The 14,811-nt window shown below is 39.3% G+C and overlaps 6 protein-coding genes across 11 annotated transcripts in view; 4 read left to right on the forward strand and 2 right to left on the reverse strand.

Moving 5' to 3' along the window:
* The first annotated feature begins 290 nt into the window (after nucleotides 1-290).
* LOC105264867 (leucine-rich repeat flightless-interacting protein 2) lies at nucleotides 291-3,949 on the forward strand. Of its 3 annotated transcripts, none has more exons than XM_011302027.1 (6): nucleotides 295-378; nucleotides 1,035-1,230; nucleotides 1,485-2,154; nucleotides 2,234-2,359; nucleotides 2,431-2,642; nucleotides 2,729-3,949. In XM_011302027.1, exons 2-6 carry the CDS (start codon nucleotides 1,147-1,149, stop codon nucleotides 2,837-2,839), a joined length of 1,203 nt encoding a protein of 400 aa, XP_011300329.1. In that variant the 5' UTR covers nucleotides 295-378; nucleotides 1,035-1,146; the 3' UTR covers nucleotides 2,840-3,949. The 3 variants fall into 3 exon arrangements, with proteins under 3 accessions (XP_011300330.1, XP_011300329.1, XP_011300328.1); XM_011302026.1 differs by lacking the exon at nucleotides 295-378 and adding an exon at nucleotides 444-596 and having other exon boundaries at nucleotides 1,141-1,230; XM_011302028.1 differs by lacking the exon at nucleotides 1,035-1,230 and having other exon boundaries at nucleotides 291-378.
* Nucleotides 3,786-7,370, reverse strand: LOC105264866 (targeting protein for Xklp2). Its single transcript, XM_011302025.1, has 2 exons — nucleotides 7,105-7,370; nucleotides 3,786-7,012 (listed from the first exon to the last, which is right to left on the reverse strand). The coding sequence occupies exon 2, from the start codon at nucleotides 6,858-6,860 to the stop codon at nucleotides 4,182-4,184; it is 2,679 nt and encodes an 892-aa protein (XP_011300327.1). The 5' UTR covers nucleotides 6,861-7,012; nucleotides 7,105-7,370; the 3' UTR covers nucleotides 3,786-4,181.
* A 117-nt stretch (nucleotides 7,371-7,487) lies between these two features.
* thoc6 (THO complex 6) lies at nucleotides 7,488-9,168 on the forward strand. The gene is made up of 5 exons (XM_011302033.1): nucleotides 7,488-7,702; nucleotides 7,778-8,005; nucleotides 8,081-8,248; nucleotides 8,324-8,486; nucleotides 8,721-9,168. Exons 1-5 carry the CDS (start codon nucleotides 7,584-7,586, stop codon nucleotides 9,039-9,041), a joined length of 999 nt encoding a protein of 332 aa, XP_011300335.1. The 5' UTR covers nucleotides 7,488-7,583; the 3' UTR covers nucleotides 9,042-9,168.
* Nucleotides 9,111-10,821, reverse strand: Ost48 (dolichyl-diphosphooligosaccharide--protein glycosyltransferase non-catalytic subunit Ost48). The gene is made up of 3 exons (XM_011302032.1): nucleotides 10,588-10,821; nucleotides 9,875-10,501; nucleotides 9,111-9,799 (listed from the first exon to the last, which is right to left on the reverse strand). Exons 1-3 carry the CDS (start codon nucleotides 10,721-10,723, stop codon nucleotides 9,255-9,257), a joined length of 1,308 nt encoding a protein of 435 aa, XP_011300334.1. The 5' UTR covers nucleotides 10,724-10,821; the 3' UTR covers nucleotides 9,111-9,254.
* A 130-nt stretch (nucleotides 10,822-10,951) lies between these two features.
* Nucleotides 10,952-12,357, forward strand: LOC105264869 (death-associated protein 1). The gene is made up of 3 exons (XM_011302031.1): nucleotides 10,952-11,094; nucleotides 11,171-11,270; nucleotides 11,738-12,357. The coding sequence occupies exons 1-3, from the start codon at nucleotides 11,046-11,048 to the stop codon at nucleotides 11,895-11,897; spliced, it is 309 nt and encodes a 102-aa protein (XP_011300333.1). The 5' UTR covers nucleotides 10,952-11,045; the 3' UTR covers nucleotides 11,898-12,357.
* Nucleotides 12,358-12,441: 84 nt separating this feature from the next.
* Nucleotides 12,442-14,811, forward strand: part of Erk7 (Extracellularly regulated kinase 7) — a 5,777-nt gene continuing 3,407 nt past the window's right edge. For all 4 annotated transcript variants that reach the window (XR_892022.1, XR_892023.1, XM_011302034.1 and 1 more), the window contains exons 1-2: nucleotides 12,442-13,094; nucleotides 14,145-14,364. Coding sequence is in view for 2 of the 4 variants with exons in the window: in XM_011302034.1 (XP_011300336.1) it covers nucleotides 13,005-13,094; nucleotides 14,145-14,364 (310 nt within the window). In the remaining 2 variants the exon portion in view is untranslated. The remainder of the gene's footprint in view (nucleotides 13,095-14,144; nucleotides 14,365-14,811) is intronic.

Genomic DNA, 14,811 nt, shown 5'->3' on the forward strand with positions numbered 1-14,811 from the left:
ACGCCAGTGTATGTCGAGACACTGTCCAGTTACTCGATCGAAAAATGGATCTTGCACGGTATTCGTGTGCGATTTTCCAAACTTGGATCACGATACAGTGTCTCTAAAATAATAATATAACGTCTGTACGGTTGACCGTCTCACCTCAACAACTAAAGTGACAAATTATTACCGAAACATCAGTGTACACCACCTGAATTACTCCAGACTCAGTCATTTTCGTTCTACAGATGGTCATCGATGTTAAGGAAGAAGAACAAGTCATCCAATTTCCATTGATAGTATTTATAGGGTCTGAGGTTTATTTTTACCACTGGAAATAGAAACCGTAGTGAATTGAAAATGCATTCGACCGCCGGCTGATACATTATCACCTCTGTGAGTTCATTTATTTATCTCGATGTAACATACCTCTCAAAAAAATCCTATTTTTTCCTCTTCTTCTTTTCAACTTTTTTTTATGTGACTCATGTATGCATGTACCTCATATCGCTCAGATGTCGTATCATGTGGGTGTGAGTTAGTGTGTACTCATACGCATGTGTGTGTTCTCCACAATTTATTCTCTTTCCACGATTATTATGATAAAACTAGGAGTAAATATTAATTATCCGTCCGCCCTTGTGACTCGTTCACACACGTAACGTGTATCATTTATTAATGCCCTTCAACCTTATCTCAACCACTCCGTCATTCCATCACTCTTATTCTCATTTTTTACACCAACTGTGATCACCCGTGTTGTTTTTAACCCAACACCCATCACTGCCATCAACCTCTGTCCACTCTTTTTACGTCCTTGATTTTAATACGCTAATAATAATCGTATAATCACATGGATCAGACGCTAATTGCTGTAATTATTCAGGTGGAATGACACAATTAAAATAATGCCTGCATTATTCTTTCTTTATTTCATGTAGTACTTTGGGAATGTTAATTTTTTTTAGAGCACTGCTAGATATTTGTGTTAACGAGTAATTCATTATAGAACTGATAATCATGCTTGATTGATCATTTGTCTTTGTCCTTAGTGTGGTGGTCTAATACTCTGTGAGGCCACAGAGTTTAGGGTGCGTGCAAAACAGATTGGCATCATACATTGGAGGAAAATTAGATAATAAAATAAGGTTTAATAAGGATATAATGGAGTCAACGGTTGCGGGACGGAGGCGTACCGCCACCAGACACTCTGCTGAGGATCAAGCTCTCGATCAAATAGCCAAGGAGGTATAGTCACTGTTTAGAAATAAAAGAGAGTGATAAAATAATCCTCTTCCAGGATGAATTGTTGAGGGAAGTATAATAAGTGGATTGGTATGAGTCGAGCAAGTACTGGTACAACGTCGTACAGTTATCAGGTGTATGTGATTGGAATAAATTTACGTTGACAGAGTTACGGAATTTTCAATGGATACTTATAGGATAGGATGGATGGGACGAGTTTGGGATTATTGAGAGAAATATTTGTGTAAATTTTTCAGGCAGAAGCTAGATTGGCGGCGAGGAGACAGGCAAGAGCAGAGGCTAGAGAAATTCGAATGAGAGAACTCGAGAGACAGCAGAAAGAAGCTGAGGAGAATGCTGATAGGGTCTACGACATGTGCACTTCTGATGGAAGAACCATGAGAGTTACACCAGATCCAATTAGAACATCACGTCTCCTTACGAATTCAAATAATTTTCAATCGAGTCGGAGGTCATCTGAAGACTCCCTCGAGGATGCTGGTCTCAACAGGGACATAAGATTAGAGCTCAAGGAATTCGAGGAGAAGTTCAGGAAGGCTATGATCGCCAATGCTCAGCTTGATAATGAAAAATCCTCGTACTCTTATCAAGTGGAGTTGTTGAAGGATAAGCTGGAGGAGCTGGAGGAGTCGTCGGCGACTCTGCGACGGGAGCTCAGGGAAAAGAATAGAGAGTCAGAGCAACTTAAACGAGTTAATCAACGATTAAAGGAGGAGCTGGAACTCTGCAGAGCTCAATTATTGGAGAGGGATACACTTATACAGGATAATGGGCTAGTTATAGTTGAGGATGAGGGGAGTGAGAGTGAGGAGACAGGTGGAGTGAATGGAATAGTTAACAGGAAGCGAGTGCTAGTCAGTACAGAGGCTGCTGAATTGCTGCAAAATGCTGGCGAAGGCTCATTAGGTAAATTAAAAATAATCACATGACATCATTCGAGTAATTAATGCATCCATTCATTGACTTTATGGGTTTTTTTTTATAGACGTTCGATTGAGGAAGTTTGCCTCGGAGAAAAAGGAATTGCAGGATGAGATAAGGCATTTAAGATTAGACTTGGAGGAGGCAAAGAGCCGAAACAGAACCGAAAGATCATCTGGATCAATATTGGGTGAGTTTCTTCAGTTAGCCATTGATTTTATTGAGCGGATCAGCCAATAAATGTTTTATTATTTTTTCAAGGCCTAGCTGACTCGGATGATGTTCAACGAGAAGCTAATAAACTACTCGCTGATTATAAATTTAAACTGCAGAAGGCCGAGCAGGACATGTCGACGCTGCAAGCAACAGTGGCAAGGCTAGAGAGTCAAGTTATTCGTTATAAATCTGCGGCTGAAGCTTCAGAGAAGGCTGAGGACGAGCTCAAAGTTGAAAAGCGTAAATTACAGCGAGAAGTACGTTTAAATTATCCATCGTGAGATTATTTATCAATTTATCATTTGCAGTGTTGAATTATCTTATAAAAAATTTTGCATTTCAGGTGAGAGAATCGCAGGGTCGCGTTGAAGAACTCGAGACAGCAAATTCTCACCTTCAGCGACGCCTGGATAAACTGAAAAACGCCAAGTCCGCTCTATTGAAAGAACTCTGACGTGACAGTTCTGTTGAGAATACGGGATAAGACTTTTAGTTTTCATATGCCACAACCAACAATTTCAATTAAGGTGATAGATGAAAAATAATAATGAAAATGCAAACGAGACATAAAAAAAAATTTGAGTTGTACTAACTTGGACCAGAAGATACCATTAGATGTATTTATTTGATTTTTTGTTCATTTGTATATTGAAATCATGCTCTGGCATCGTCCAAACTAATCAGCAACCACATTCTTAGGAGTTTTTCATGCGTTCTAGAGTGGCATCAGTGCGATGCTATTGTTTTTGAGGGGATTAGAATTTTTTTAAGACCAACTGAGGCTTTTCATCGACTGAGGTAATTTAAAAATGCCAATATAGAAAATTAATGACTGAACTTTTGACTATCAGGTTGTTTATCTTTTTATATAATTGCACTCAGCAACACAATCTGAAATATCATCATTTTAGAAATTCGTTCGCATTATACCCATTGCCTAATTTTTTTTTCAATAATCTTGATATCAATAGTAGTAGCGCATAATTCGTGATACGCCACAATGTCCATAAAAAGAAATATTTATTCTTTACTGATCGTTCAACAATTAAAACTCGGTTGAATGGTACGTACTTATACAACAGTACAAATGATATTATAACATGATCAGTATTTTGTACAAGAAGAAATCATTTTAAATGTGCAATGGAATTTAATATTTATTATAAAATATGTCAATTGAGAAAAACATCAATAAGCACTGTCAACACATTTGTCAAAAGCATAGAATCATTTTTTGTACTTTTTTGTTATTAAAACAACTGTTTAGATGTGGCATAATAAATTAAGAATAATCAAATCCCATGCTAGAGAGAATAATAAAATGATGCTAGAGATGACAACAATTGCCATAACTCAAATTTATAAAGGGGGGGAGAGGAAACAATAAGGTTCACTATTAACGCATGCAATAGTTCTTTTATTCCACGGTCATTGGCAAAGAATCAATGTGTATAATTTAGGTTGAGTAATTCCTATTTATTATTGAAACAAAAAGGTGGCCCTAAGAGATACTGGTTTAATGCTTTTCATACAAACAAAAAAATAAATTGCCTAATGTAATGTTCTTCATTCTCAAAATATTTATTCGAAACCTTCATCTCCTCAAGACATCCTCGTTCTTTTTTTTGCTATAAAAAAATTTGTTACATTCTGCAGAAATATTCCAACGACAGTTCAGTGAATTAAATAAAAGATACGCGTCTTTAAATGAAGATTTCGTGATTACAGATGTGTTTTTAAAAAAAAAACTAATCAATAATTTGAGAATGATAGTTTAAAAAATAACACGTAAAAGATTAATGTTTTGATTTAGCCCATGCTGGACTCTCAGGAGCAGTGAGTGGTTTGGTTGATTTGATGAGAGTCATCGGTTTGTAAACAGGCATTGGCCTTGCTCGGGTTTCAGCCTTCTTTCGCAGTTCTTTGATTTCCATCTGCTCCCTGGCCAACCTCTCCTCCTGATCTCTCCTTCTCTTCTCCTCTTTGAGAGCAGCTTTGATCCTGATCTGCTCATCAAAGTCCTTGCGCATTCTGGCTCGTTTATCACTGTGCAACTCGACTGGTAGACTCTTCAGCTTCGGTTTAAGCAGAGGCATATTTGATTTAGTCGCTGGCTGCCCCTTGGCTACTGGCTGATGATTTGGGGGTCTGTTTTCCTGATCTCCATCAGCATGATCCGATAATTTACCCAGAGAAATCTGTTTCTGAAGCATTCGTGGAACACTTGGAGTCTTCAACGATTCCTTGGATTTATCACGAGATAATGCTCTCAGATTTTCCACAGATCGTCCTCGAGTCTGGAGTTTCACGTCAACCTTGTGATTTTCAGCTGATCGATTACGTACAGTTCCTGGATTTTTATCATCTGTTTTGATGTTCTCCCTCGACCTACCCCTCACAAGAACTGGTTTAAAATGAGGAGCAGGATTTGCGTGAAACTTCCTTGCCTTCTTTTCCTCCTCTTCGACTTTCTTTCGTAGCTCTTCCTTCTTCTTCATGAGCACTTTATCCCTCGCTTCGAAGCTGAATGGAAGTACTTTTGGCTTGTACTTGTCCTGAAGCTCCCCTGGATGATCCTGGTCCTTCCCAGGTTCTTTCACAGGTCTCGATATCTGCTGAGGAAGTTTCTTGGCAGACAGTGGCATCGGTCTCGCGTGAAACTCTACTTTAGCCTTCTGCTCCTCCTCATTCTGCAATTTCTTCAACTTCTCTTCCTTCTTCGTCATGAAGAGCTTGTTACGGGCCTCGAAATTAAACGGCAATGGCTGAGTGGTCTTCTTCTTGGCTGAGCCGGTGACTTGAGCCTTTTGAGGAATAGGAATTCCAAAATGTAATATTTGGGTCTCTACTATTGTGACACCACCATCAGAGCTCACTACTGTTGGCACAACTTTTTTCGCTGGTTTTCTCGATTGTTGTGCAGATGAGGGGACAACAGGTGCCTGTGTCGGTGCCCTGGATGAAGCTCTCTTCGGGTTAGTTAAATGGAAAGGCTTTTGAGACGTCAACGGTTTCTTGGGAACACTCTTCATGGGCTGTGGTGCTTGAAGAATATTCGTGGGGACAGGATTGGCACGAATCTGATGGCTCTTCATTTTTTGCAGCTCAATCTCTTCGAGTTCCGCCTGACTCGGCACGGCCCGACGCCTCACTCTATTCTTGGATGTCAGAGCCGGAGAAATTGGAATGGTCTTCTTCAATGCTTGTTGCTTAACCACCTGCAGGTTCTTTGGTTTGGGATGCTTATTACTGACAGTGTGGAAACGCGTTGGTGTCCCCTTTTCGAACTTCTTCACGGCTTCAGCGAGGCTCACGTACTGATTGGATACACGACGAATCTTCAGGATACTGCTGCGTCTTCTGGCGTGACTGGTCAACACGGAGGGCTGGACACGACGTGCTTTGCGCTTCTCCGTGAACCGATTGTGATGGACTTGATAGTAATCAAAATCTTCGACCAGTTCGAATCCCCCCTCCTCGACCTCCTCGTACTCTTCGTCATCGATTGCTTGATCAGACTGAGTCTTTTCTAATTTTACTGAAAGCCCAACGTGATGCTGTGACTGAATGGGCTGAGGTGCAAGTGGAGATGCCAAATTACTGCCCAATTTATTCGACTTCACAGCTGTCGGCTTCGGAGCTGGCGTTGAAGAAACTAGGTGATTCCTATCCTCTTCCGATTGCTGTGGAATAGTCTCCTCGACTGGTTCCGCTTGTATAGTCACGTCTTTATCGATTTCCTGTTCTTCAATCTCAGCTGGAGCAACAGGAGTCTTGTCCTGAACACTTTCAGTCGCAGGAAGAGTTTTTCTGATGTTCAAGACTGGTGTCCTTATTATTTTGGAGATGGGAACTCCAGCGTCGTTTGTAGCAGACGAATCAGTAGTGTCAACAGCTTTTGCTGGGGTAGCCAATTTCTGAGGGGCGACACTTCGACGAGTATTGAGTGCCAGGGATTTGGTTGATGGAGTGGCTGACTTAATACCCTCTGCAAGGTGCATAGAACGAGTGACTGGTCTCGATTTTGCTGGGGTCTTCTGTGAATTACCGAGTGCCCCCTGTGTTTTGTTCAAATTCACAGGTTTACGTTTTGGTTTTGAGGCCGATGAAGCAATCGCCATCACTTCCATCAAAACCTCATTGACGGTTGTTTCTTTGACAACTTTGAAATTTTTACCATTTGGAGAAACTACCCTGACAGGCGTCATGTTTATCGTGTCGATGGCGTCCGTGAAGGTCGAGGTTACTTGAGATGATCCTGGAGCCAGGAGTCCATTTTGAGTGTTAAAAACTGGGGAGTTGTCGAAATCAGATCTGTTCAGGCGCATTTTCTCGGGTACCTCGAGGAATGGGGTCTCATTCTCTGGATGAAGCACCTCAAAATATTCTGTTGATATGTTAGGACTGGAGCTGAAATCTGACCACATGGGGGCATTTGCTGCGTAGGGAGAATCGAATTTCAAGTTTTGATACATCTTGCTGATTTGGCTGCTGAAAGGGCTCACGGAAATTCCTGGTCTCTTTAATTCCTTCAACTGTCTTCAAATTATTATTCCAAACATCTACGATGGCGTCTCAATTATCAACACAGGATTATAAACAGCAGTGACCTGTTGAACGACGAACACTGTAAATGACAATAATACAGTAAAAATTAATCTCTCATCAGTATTTATTAATTAATAATCATTTGAATGATATCGAATTGTTTCAACGTACCTGATGAACGTACCTCTGACGTACCCACTTGATTCTCTGTGTCATCTGGTGTCAGAAGTCAATTGTTCAGAGGCTTACGAATATAGAATAATTCAATCAGCACCTTTTTTGTCACTCTCAATCCCTCAATTTACGTATTGTATCTTATTTAAAACTCCTGTTCAGAAATAACGATTGAAACTGATCGAGTTTCCGTGCAGCTGATATATGATGCTCAGTGTTTGGTGGTGAACGTTTTTCTGAAATGCTAACGGCTGCTGCAGCTTCGAATTCAAACTGATCTAGGGGGAAACGTTGAGTTGCAATTGGCTGACACCCTAGGGAATATTGAATCGAGGGAAAATGGCTGCTGGCTACCTGAAGATCACTAGATTCGTGCAATCTGCTGAATTCATGACTCTCTGTTTATTGCTTATTTACATTCTCAACCCTCTCAATCAAATCGTGAACCCGGCAACTCTCATTGTAAATTAAAAAATATGACTGAAGATATTGATAAACAAAAACTGTTTTATAACACAGTATTATCTCAAACATTTTCACCCAGCGGTAAATTTTTGATATGCAGCAATATTTATGGAGATATATCGGTATTCGAGTGAGTGTTTGTAATTCATCCAGTCTTCTCCAATTGTTATCAATAAAAAAATAATTCAATTGTTTTTTTTTCAAGTATTCCGAGGATACTGGGGCCCAGTAAGGAGAACGACAATGATTTGCCAGGACCGCTGCATAAATTCTCAGCACATGTTGATCAGCATATCGAGAGTATGTTGACAACAGAGAATTTTTTAGTGACAGGAACTGCTGGTGAGATTTCTGGGTGGGATTGGAAGGTTTTGACTTCAGACAAAGCGCCTAAAAGCAAGGTATCGTGGACCATTCAAATGCCAGTGGACAGGTAATTAAAAAAAATAAAACATTACGCCTGCCTTGCAAAAGGAATATTGAGCTAATCCTGGGTTTATTGTTTCAGAGACACTTCGGAGAAACCTGATGTTAACGATTTAGTTTATTCCACTACGGATCATGTTGTCTATGCAGGCCTGGGGGATAACAGAATTTATGCTGTGGATCTGGAACATGGGAAGGTGCTGAGGAAATTCGAAGGCCATACGGATTATATTCATAATCTAGCTTTACTGTGAGCCTCTAATTTCTTCATTAAATGACACTATACAATTTTTGAGAGAAGAATTATAAGGGAATCGATTTCCAGGAACAATCAACTGGCATCAACGAGTGAAGATGGTTCAGTGAAACTCTGGGATGTACGTAAAAACGAGAATACAAATGTTATCCAGCCCCATTTAGTGGACAAAGTGGCAAGACCGAGGCTGGGAAAATGGGTGGGAGCAGTGGATTTCACAGAAGATTGGCTTGTAAGTAAAATATGTATTAAATCCTGTTAAATTACAGGAAATGCCCATTAAAAACGATTGCATTCTTAATTCTCCACAATTTTCAATGTTTAAACAAACATAAATAGAGATAAATTACGTATTTCAGATTTGATTTTCCAAAAATAAAAAATCAAAATTAATACAGCAATTTAAATAAAAGGGGATCATATTAGCCTGCGCAGCCCTATTATTATTGAATACAATTCTTCCCAGGTATGTGGAGGAGGCCCTCATTTATCCCTGTGGCACCTTCGCACGATGGAGCCAGCAACAATTTTCGAGCTTCCAGACCAAGGGATCCACGTAGCCTCGATCTACGAAGAACGAATAATCACGGGAGGTGCAATGCCCCACGTGTATCATCTCAGTTATCAAGCAGAAACCCTCGCCAAAGTCCCTACATCAAGCAACACAGTGTACAGTATTATCTATCACGAGACACCCCACAAGATCCTCAGTATCGCTGGATCCAGCAACAATATTGATGTCTGTACAAACTTCAATTACAGAGAGTTAATATTAAAATTTGCATAAATCCCCACTGCATTATCTAGTTGATTATAATGGGAGAGGAGTTGATTGATAACAGAAATATCAAAACCATTATTTACAAATACCTGTTTATGCAAAAAGATTAAAAACAACTGACGTTTCAGATGAATTATTTCCAACGCATTATTACAACTGTATCACGATGTATCTAGTACTTAAAGATAGGATGTGATGAAATCTTCAATTATTTCAAAATTACTCAGCTTTGGATTTCGTGGGATCCCTGTAGTGCAGGAACACCAGAGAAAATAGGAAAACACCTCCCATCATGGAGAACGCACTGGCATAATACGGATAAGCACTTGGAATAAATCTCTCGTACTGCGTGTGCTGGAGTGGTCGTACAGAGACTTGAGTTGTACTGTACAAATGTGTGAGTCCAATTCTCTTGTAATCGACTTTGAACTGATAAACCCCGTAGACATCAGGGATTTTGAATCGCGCCTCATATTTTCCATACCCCGAGGGTGTCATTGTCATTCTGACGAAGGGATCGATGCGGACAAACTCCAGTTGCAAGTCATTGGCCTCGTATGGTATCCACTTGTCACCGGAGAGTTTTTCCACTGTGATGGAGTAGATGACGTCCTCCATGATGGTGTAGGCTGCCGGGGGCTTGTCCTCGCCAATCCTGCGGTGATTCACTGAGGAAACTCGAATAACTCCGTTCTCCTTGAATACCCACTGTGTCATCGCCTTTGCAACAACTTCGTTTCCCGATTTCTCCCATTTTTTACCTCCTGAGAGCAGAAAAATCTTATTAACATCAAACATATTTCAAATTATCATAAAGTACTGAATCTGATTAAACTTGCCTTGGGCCTTTTGAACAGAACTGGTGAATGCCTCATCGCTGAAGAAATAAAGAGATCCAGAGAAGAGTACACGAGCATTGTTCCTCGCCTGCAGAGCAGCAATCAGGAGAGTATTCTTGCCAACAGCGTGAGGATACTCCTTGACTGGCTGATCAGAATTATAAGAATAGGCCGAACTCGATGCTGTGAGTAAACGGAGCACCAGAGGATTCTCCGGGTCGGCAATGAGTCCAGTGCCCTCGTAGAGCAACGGTGACACATCCTTACTTCCAACAATCACTGGAGCATTGATGAGGTTCTCAGGATCAGCAACAATCGTCGTATGATGTCCACTGTCACTGACGTCGTAATTCAGATGATCGATGACAGTTGCCCCTTCCTCGTCGACTTCAAAACCATTTTCAGAGGCTAGTTCACGTAAAACATCTCCTGAGTGGGATGATCCAGCCACCAGGACATTGCCACCTCCATCAATGAAATCTGTCACAGCATCGATGTTCAGAGCTCCACCAAACTCTTCTACTGATGGAGCGAAGATTATCAGGTGTTTGTACAAGAATTCTCCGTATTTTGAGAGCACCAGGTTGGCGTCGTCAGCTAGTCTGAAGGTCAGGCTGAAATCCCGATCTGAAATGCATCCCTCGTTCATAATAATCAGAGAATTACCTGGAGGTTAAGGTTTTTTACAGGACATTTAGCACGAATTTAAGTACCTTGCAGCCATTTGAAGAAGATCGAGTGGGATTCCTTGATGGCGAGATTGTCCAGGAGCACTAGGGTGGGTCCACCGGCATTGGCTACTGCGAAAATGCAGAGAAAACCGATAAAACTTGCACCGTATTTTTTCATTTTTAATAACTTAACCCCACGTCAGAGCCAATATGCCGATGCCACGATTTTGTGTACAGTTTGAGGATTTCGATTGAGACAAGCGGAAGTGACACGACGTAAGGACCACGTGACTTGAATTAACTGGAGATGGAAGTATACACAATCGATCGATAAGCCAGAGTGCCGCAGTATTTTATTTTTTTTTCGTCGTGTTTTCGTTGGATGAGACACCGAAGGCAATTGGCAGCTGTTATGATACAACGTATTCACTTTGCACTGCGTCATTGCCAATAATATCTGTTGATCTTACCATATTGTTGTTGGCTTCATCGTTGAAAAAATGTCGAGTTTCGAGGAGTGCAAGCTCAAGGCCGGCCATCCACCAGCAGGTTTGTAATTTATTGTTGTTTCGTTAGAATTTGTGGATTTTATTAATGAATGACAACCCGGGGATTTTGGATTTAGTTAAGGCTGGAGGAATGAGAATAACCCAACATAAGACACCCAAAGAGGATCGCGAGGTGAAGCCCAGCAAGGACAGCGAGGATAGCAAGCCATTGGGAAGGTGATAAATACTTTTCATTTTTTTATTCAGCTCAACTTTTTGCGATTTGACGAATTTTTCATTTTTATTATTGCGATCTATTCAGAGAATTATCGATTTTAGAAGAAAATGTCGGAGACCTTTTCCATCTGAAATTTAATCAGCTACAAAAAAGTCCTTTAGTGTTTTGTAATTAAATACCCGGTTTTTGAGATATATTGATGGACAGGAAGAATTAGAAAAAAGTGGTTTCGACGTGTTTCTCCTTTATTCACTTGCTTTGAGCCAGATATCTTGGAATTGATGGGAGATGGCGATATTTTTGTAAAAGTATTATTTGTAGAAAAAAATGAGAGCTGCAAAAAAGGTATCTATGAAAATAGCTCTATCTTTTTTTAATTCCGAGATATTAGCTGATAACTGGAAAAAATGTCGTTTAGCACTTTGTAATAGTCTTGGGATTTTCCGGAATTCTGTTTTTTTTTCAGTCCTCCAAAGACTGTGATGATCAGTGGAGTACCATCCAGGGGTCACGCTGACTTTCCTCCCGAGGCTGTACAACATTTCCATGAAAAACCGATTCCAACTCATGACGATCGTCCCATGCACACTTCGAGGCCCATCCACATCCAACAGCCCAGGAAGTAGAGATTCCCACTCGATCGTCCGAGGCTTCGTCGATTTGCCTTTAATTTTCTGAAAGAAAAAATCAAAACGACAAGAAAAACAGAACGACAAAAATGCATCGACAACCTCAGACTTCCATAAAGACCGATAAAGTTAATGATTCAATAGACTGAATCATCGAGTACATGCTATCAACGATATCAAGTACTCGAGGTGCAGAGGAATGTAAAATTGTTTTCCAAGTGTCATTCTTATACTTTATCGTACGTTAGTATCATTTTCTTATTTCCACCTAGAGTGGACTCTTGAATTTTTTCTTTGATGCCCTCGGGACCATGAAGCATTTTTAGTTTATTATTCCACACCTCAGATCACCTGATTATGAGCCGAAACCGAGTTTCGATGTTGGAAAATGAAAGAGGTTTATTTTGGTAATGGGATTATTATAAGAATATTGTGAGAAATTTCAATAAAATATGTACAAAAATGTGACGTTGTTTCTCATGCACATTATTACAATATTTTATTTTTATAATATCCCATTCGACACTCCATCAATCAACTAATTACCCTAATTACTAAGTACTCCATTTACCCATTTATCCTTCTATAAACATATAGAGAATGTTAAAAATTGAGAATGGAACGATTTTTAATAGGTCTCAATATCATTTCACTGATTATTATTTATTTTTTTGAAATACCAATTTTTTTTTAGGAGATATATACGAGTCGTCATCAGCTGGAGGAATATCTATATTTTTTTTTATATTAAAATAGATACTTCTATCAAGTAAATGAACTTTTTTTAAAAAAGTACGAGTGACGCCCCGTGACTTTGTAATTTGAATGTTGTCGATTGTGGTCACCAAGCAACCACCCTTACACCTCCATAAACACGATATACCGATCTGTCAAATGTTGAGGGAAGCAAGGTGGTTTTTTATTCATTTCAAACCATTCGGATGTATACGAGATATGTGAATGTGCCGTGTAGAGTGTGCGCTCCTTCATCTCGTGCTGTTAAATTCTCGTGCGCACTTCAATTTTATCTCATTGCAAACGAAAAACAAAAATACATATTGTGTGGATTCATGCTGTAGCCCAGAATACCCAGCATAAAAAAATATGTCCGGGAAGAGCAATGGGGAGAAATTGGCGGAAATTGATAATCATGTCACCAAGCAGTACAATATCATTCGTCGGCTTGGAAAAGGGGTAAATTGATTGTACTTATCACAGAGTTTAGTCGATAGACTGTTATTGAACTCCACCTGTCCCATCGGATTGATGACCACGTGATGATCCACATCAATTAGTCAATGTACGGTAATTTAGCTATTGTTGCTATTAAAGTTACCGGCAATTGACGGAGTAATTGACCTTGTAATTTCTCTTGGTCTGATTAACGTTTTAATTAGAATTTTCATTACACGTGGCTGAGGTGCTGTTCATTCGCGAAATCATATCTGTAATTTATAGATTACTGTCACATGAAATCGTTGAAGTCATGAAAATTATTTGAAAGAAATTATTTTAAATGATTTAAAATTATTAGAAATTATTTGAAAGAAATTATTTAAGGCTCGGGTGGATTATCTAGAAAAGATAATTTACTCCGAAATTCGGATTCCTAATTACTTTGGCAATTAATCGTTTTTTTCAATAATTGTTAGCTAGCGTTCTAGCGGTTGTCAACAACTAAGCCGCCTGCTAACAATTATCGGAAAAAACGATTAATCGACGGAGTAATTAGAAGTCCCAATTTTGGAGTAAATTATCTTTTCCGGACAGTCCATCCGGGCCTTAAAATGATTTAAAATTATTTAAAATTATCCGAAATTACTCGAAATCATCTCAAATCATTTGAAATCTAATCATCATGTACCTGTGATAATTTCACATGCTGTAATCACTTGACTGAATTTGAATGAATTCCTTATCAATTCGCAATGGAAAAATAGAAATAGAAATAATGAAAGCGATTGCGGGCATGTGCTGATAATAAAAATGAAAAATGTGTTTTTTCCCTGTTAGAGGGAACATTTATTCACACAGATAACTGTATTTGTATTTTATAAAAACGTGCCTGGAGATATAGATAAAACAATGGTACCAAGCGTCTGGTGTTGTTTATTCCCGGTGACTCGATTGCCACACATAAACTTTGATGGATTCTATTGATCTGAAATAAATATTCAAATTCTGACGGCCATGTACTATTTTTCCACGGTCTTCTCAGTATTATTTTTCAATCGATTATCCTAGGCATATGGAATCGTGTGGAAGGCGGTGGATAAACGATCCAAGGAGACCGTAGCTGTGAAGAAGATCTTCGATGCCTTCAGGAATCAAACTGATGCCCAGCGAACGTTCCGGGAGATCATGTTCCTCATGTCTTTCTCCAATCACGAGAATATCATTCAACTCATCGGTTTACATAAGGCCAACAACGATCGAGATATTTATTTGGTTTTTGAATACATGGGTATGATGTACATAGAAAATAGGGGATGGGGTAATATAGCATATTAAAAATTAATGTATTCTCAATACATTCTTTTCCATATTTTCCATATGTTTAATCTTTAAACAAAAATTAATAGACAAATTGATGAATATTTATTAAGGCTCAGGTGGATCATCTAGAAAAGATCATTTACTCCGGATTCGGATTCCTAATTACTTTGGCAATTAATCGTTTTTTTTTTCAATAATTGTTAGCTGGCGTTCTAGCGGTTGTCAACAACTAGACCGCTAGCTAACAATTATCGGAAAAAACGATTAATTGACGGAGTAATTAGAAGTCCCAATTTTGGAGTAAATTATCTTTTCTAGACAGTCCATCCGGGCCTTAATGCATTCTCAATACATTCTTGATTTTCCATATTTTTCTATCTTTAAACAAAAATTAATAGACAAATTGATGAATATT

The sequence above is a fragment of the Fopius arisanus genome, unplaced genomic scaffold (genome assembly GCF_000806365.1).
Source record: "Fopius arisanus strain USDA-PBARC FA_bdor unplaced genomic scaffold, ASM80636v1 scaffold00026, whole genome shotgun sequence".
Taxonomy (NCBI): domain Eukaryota; kingdom Metazoa; phylum Arthropoda; class Insecta; order Hymenoptera; family Braconidae; genus Fopius; species Fopius arisanus.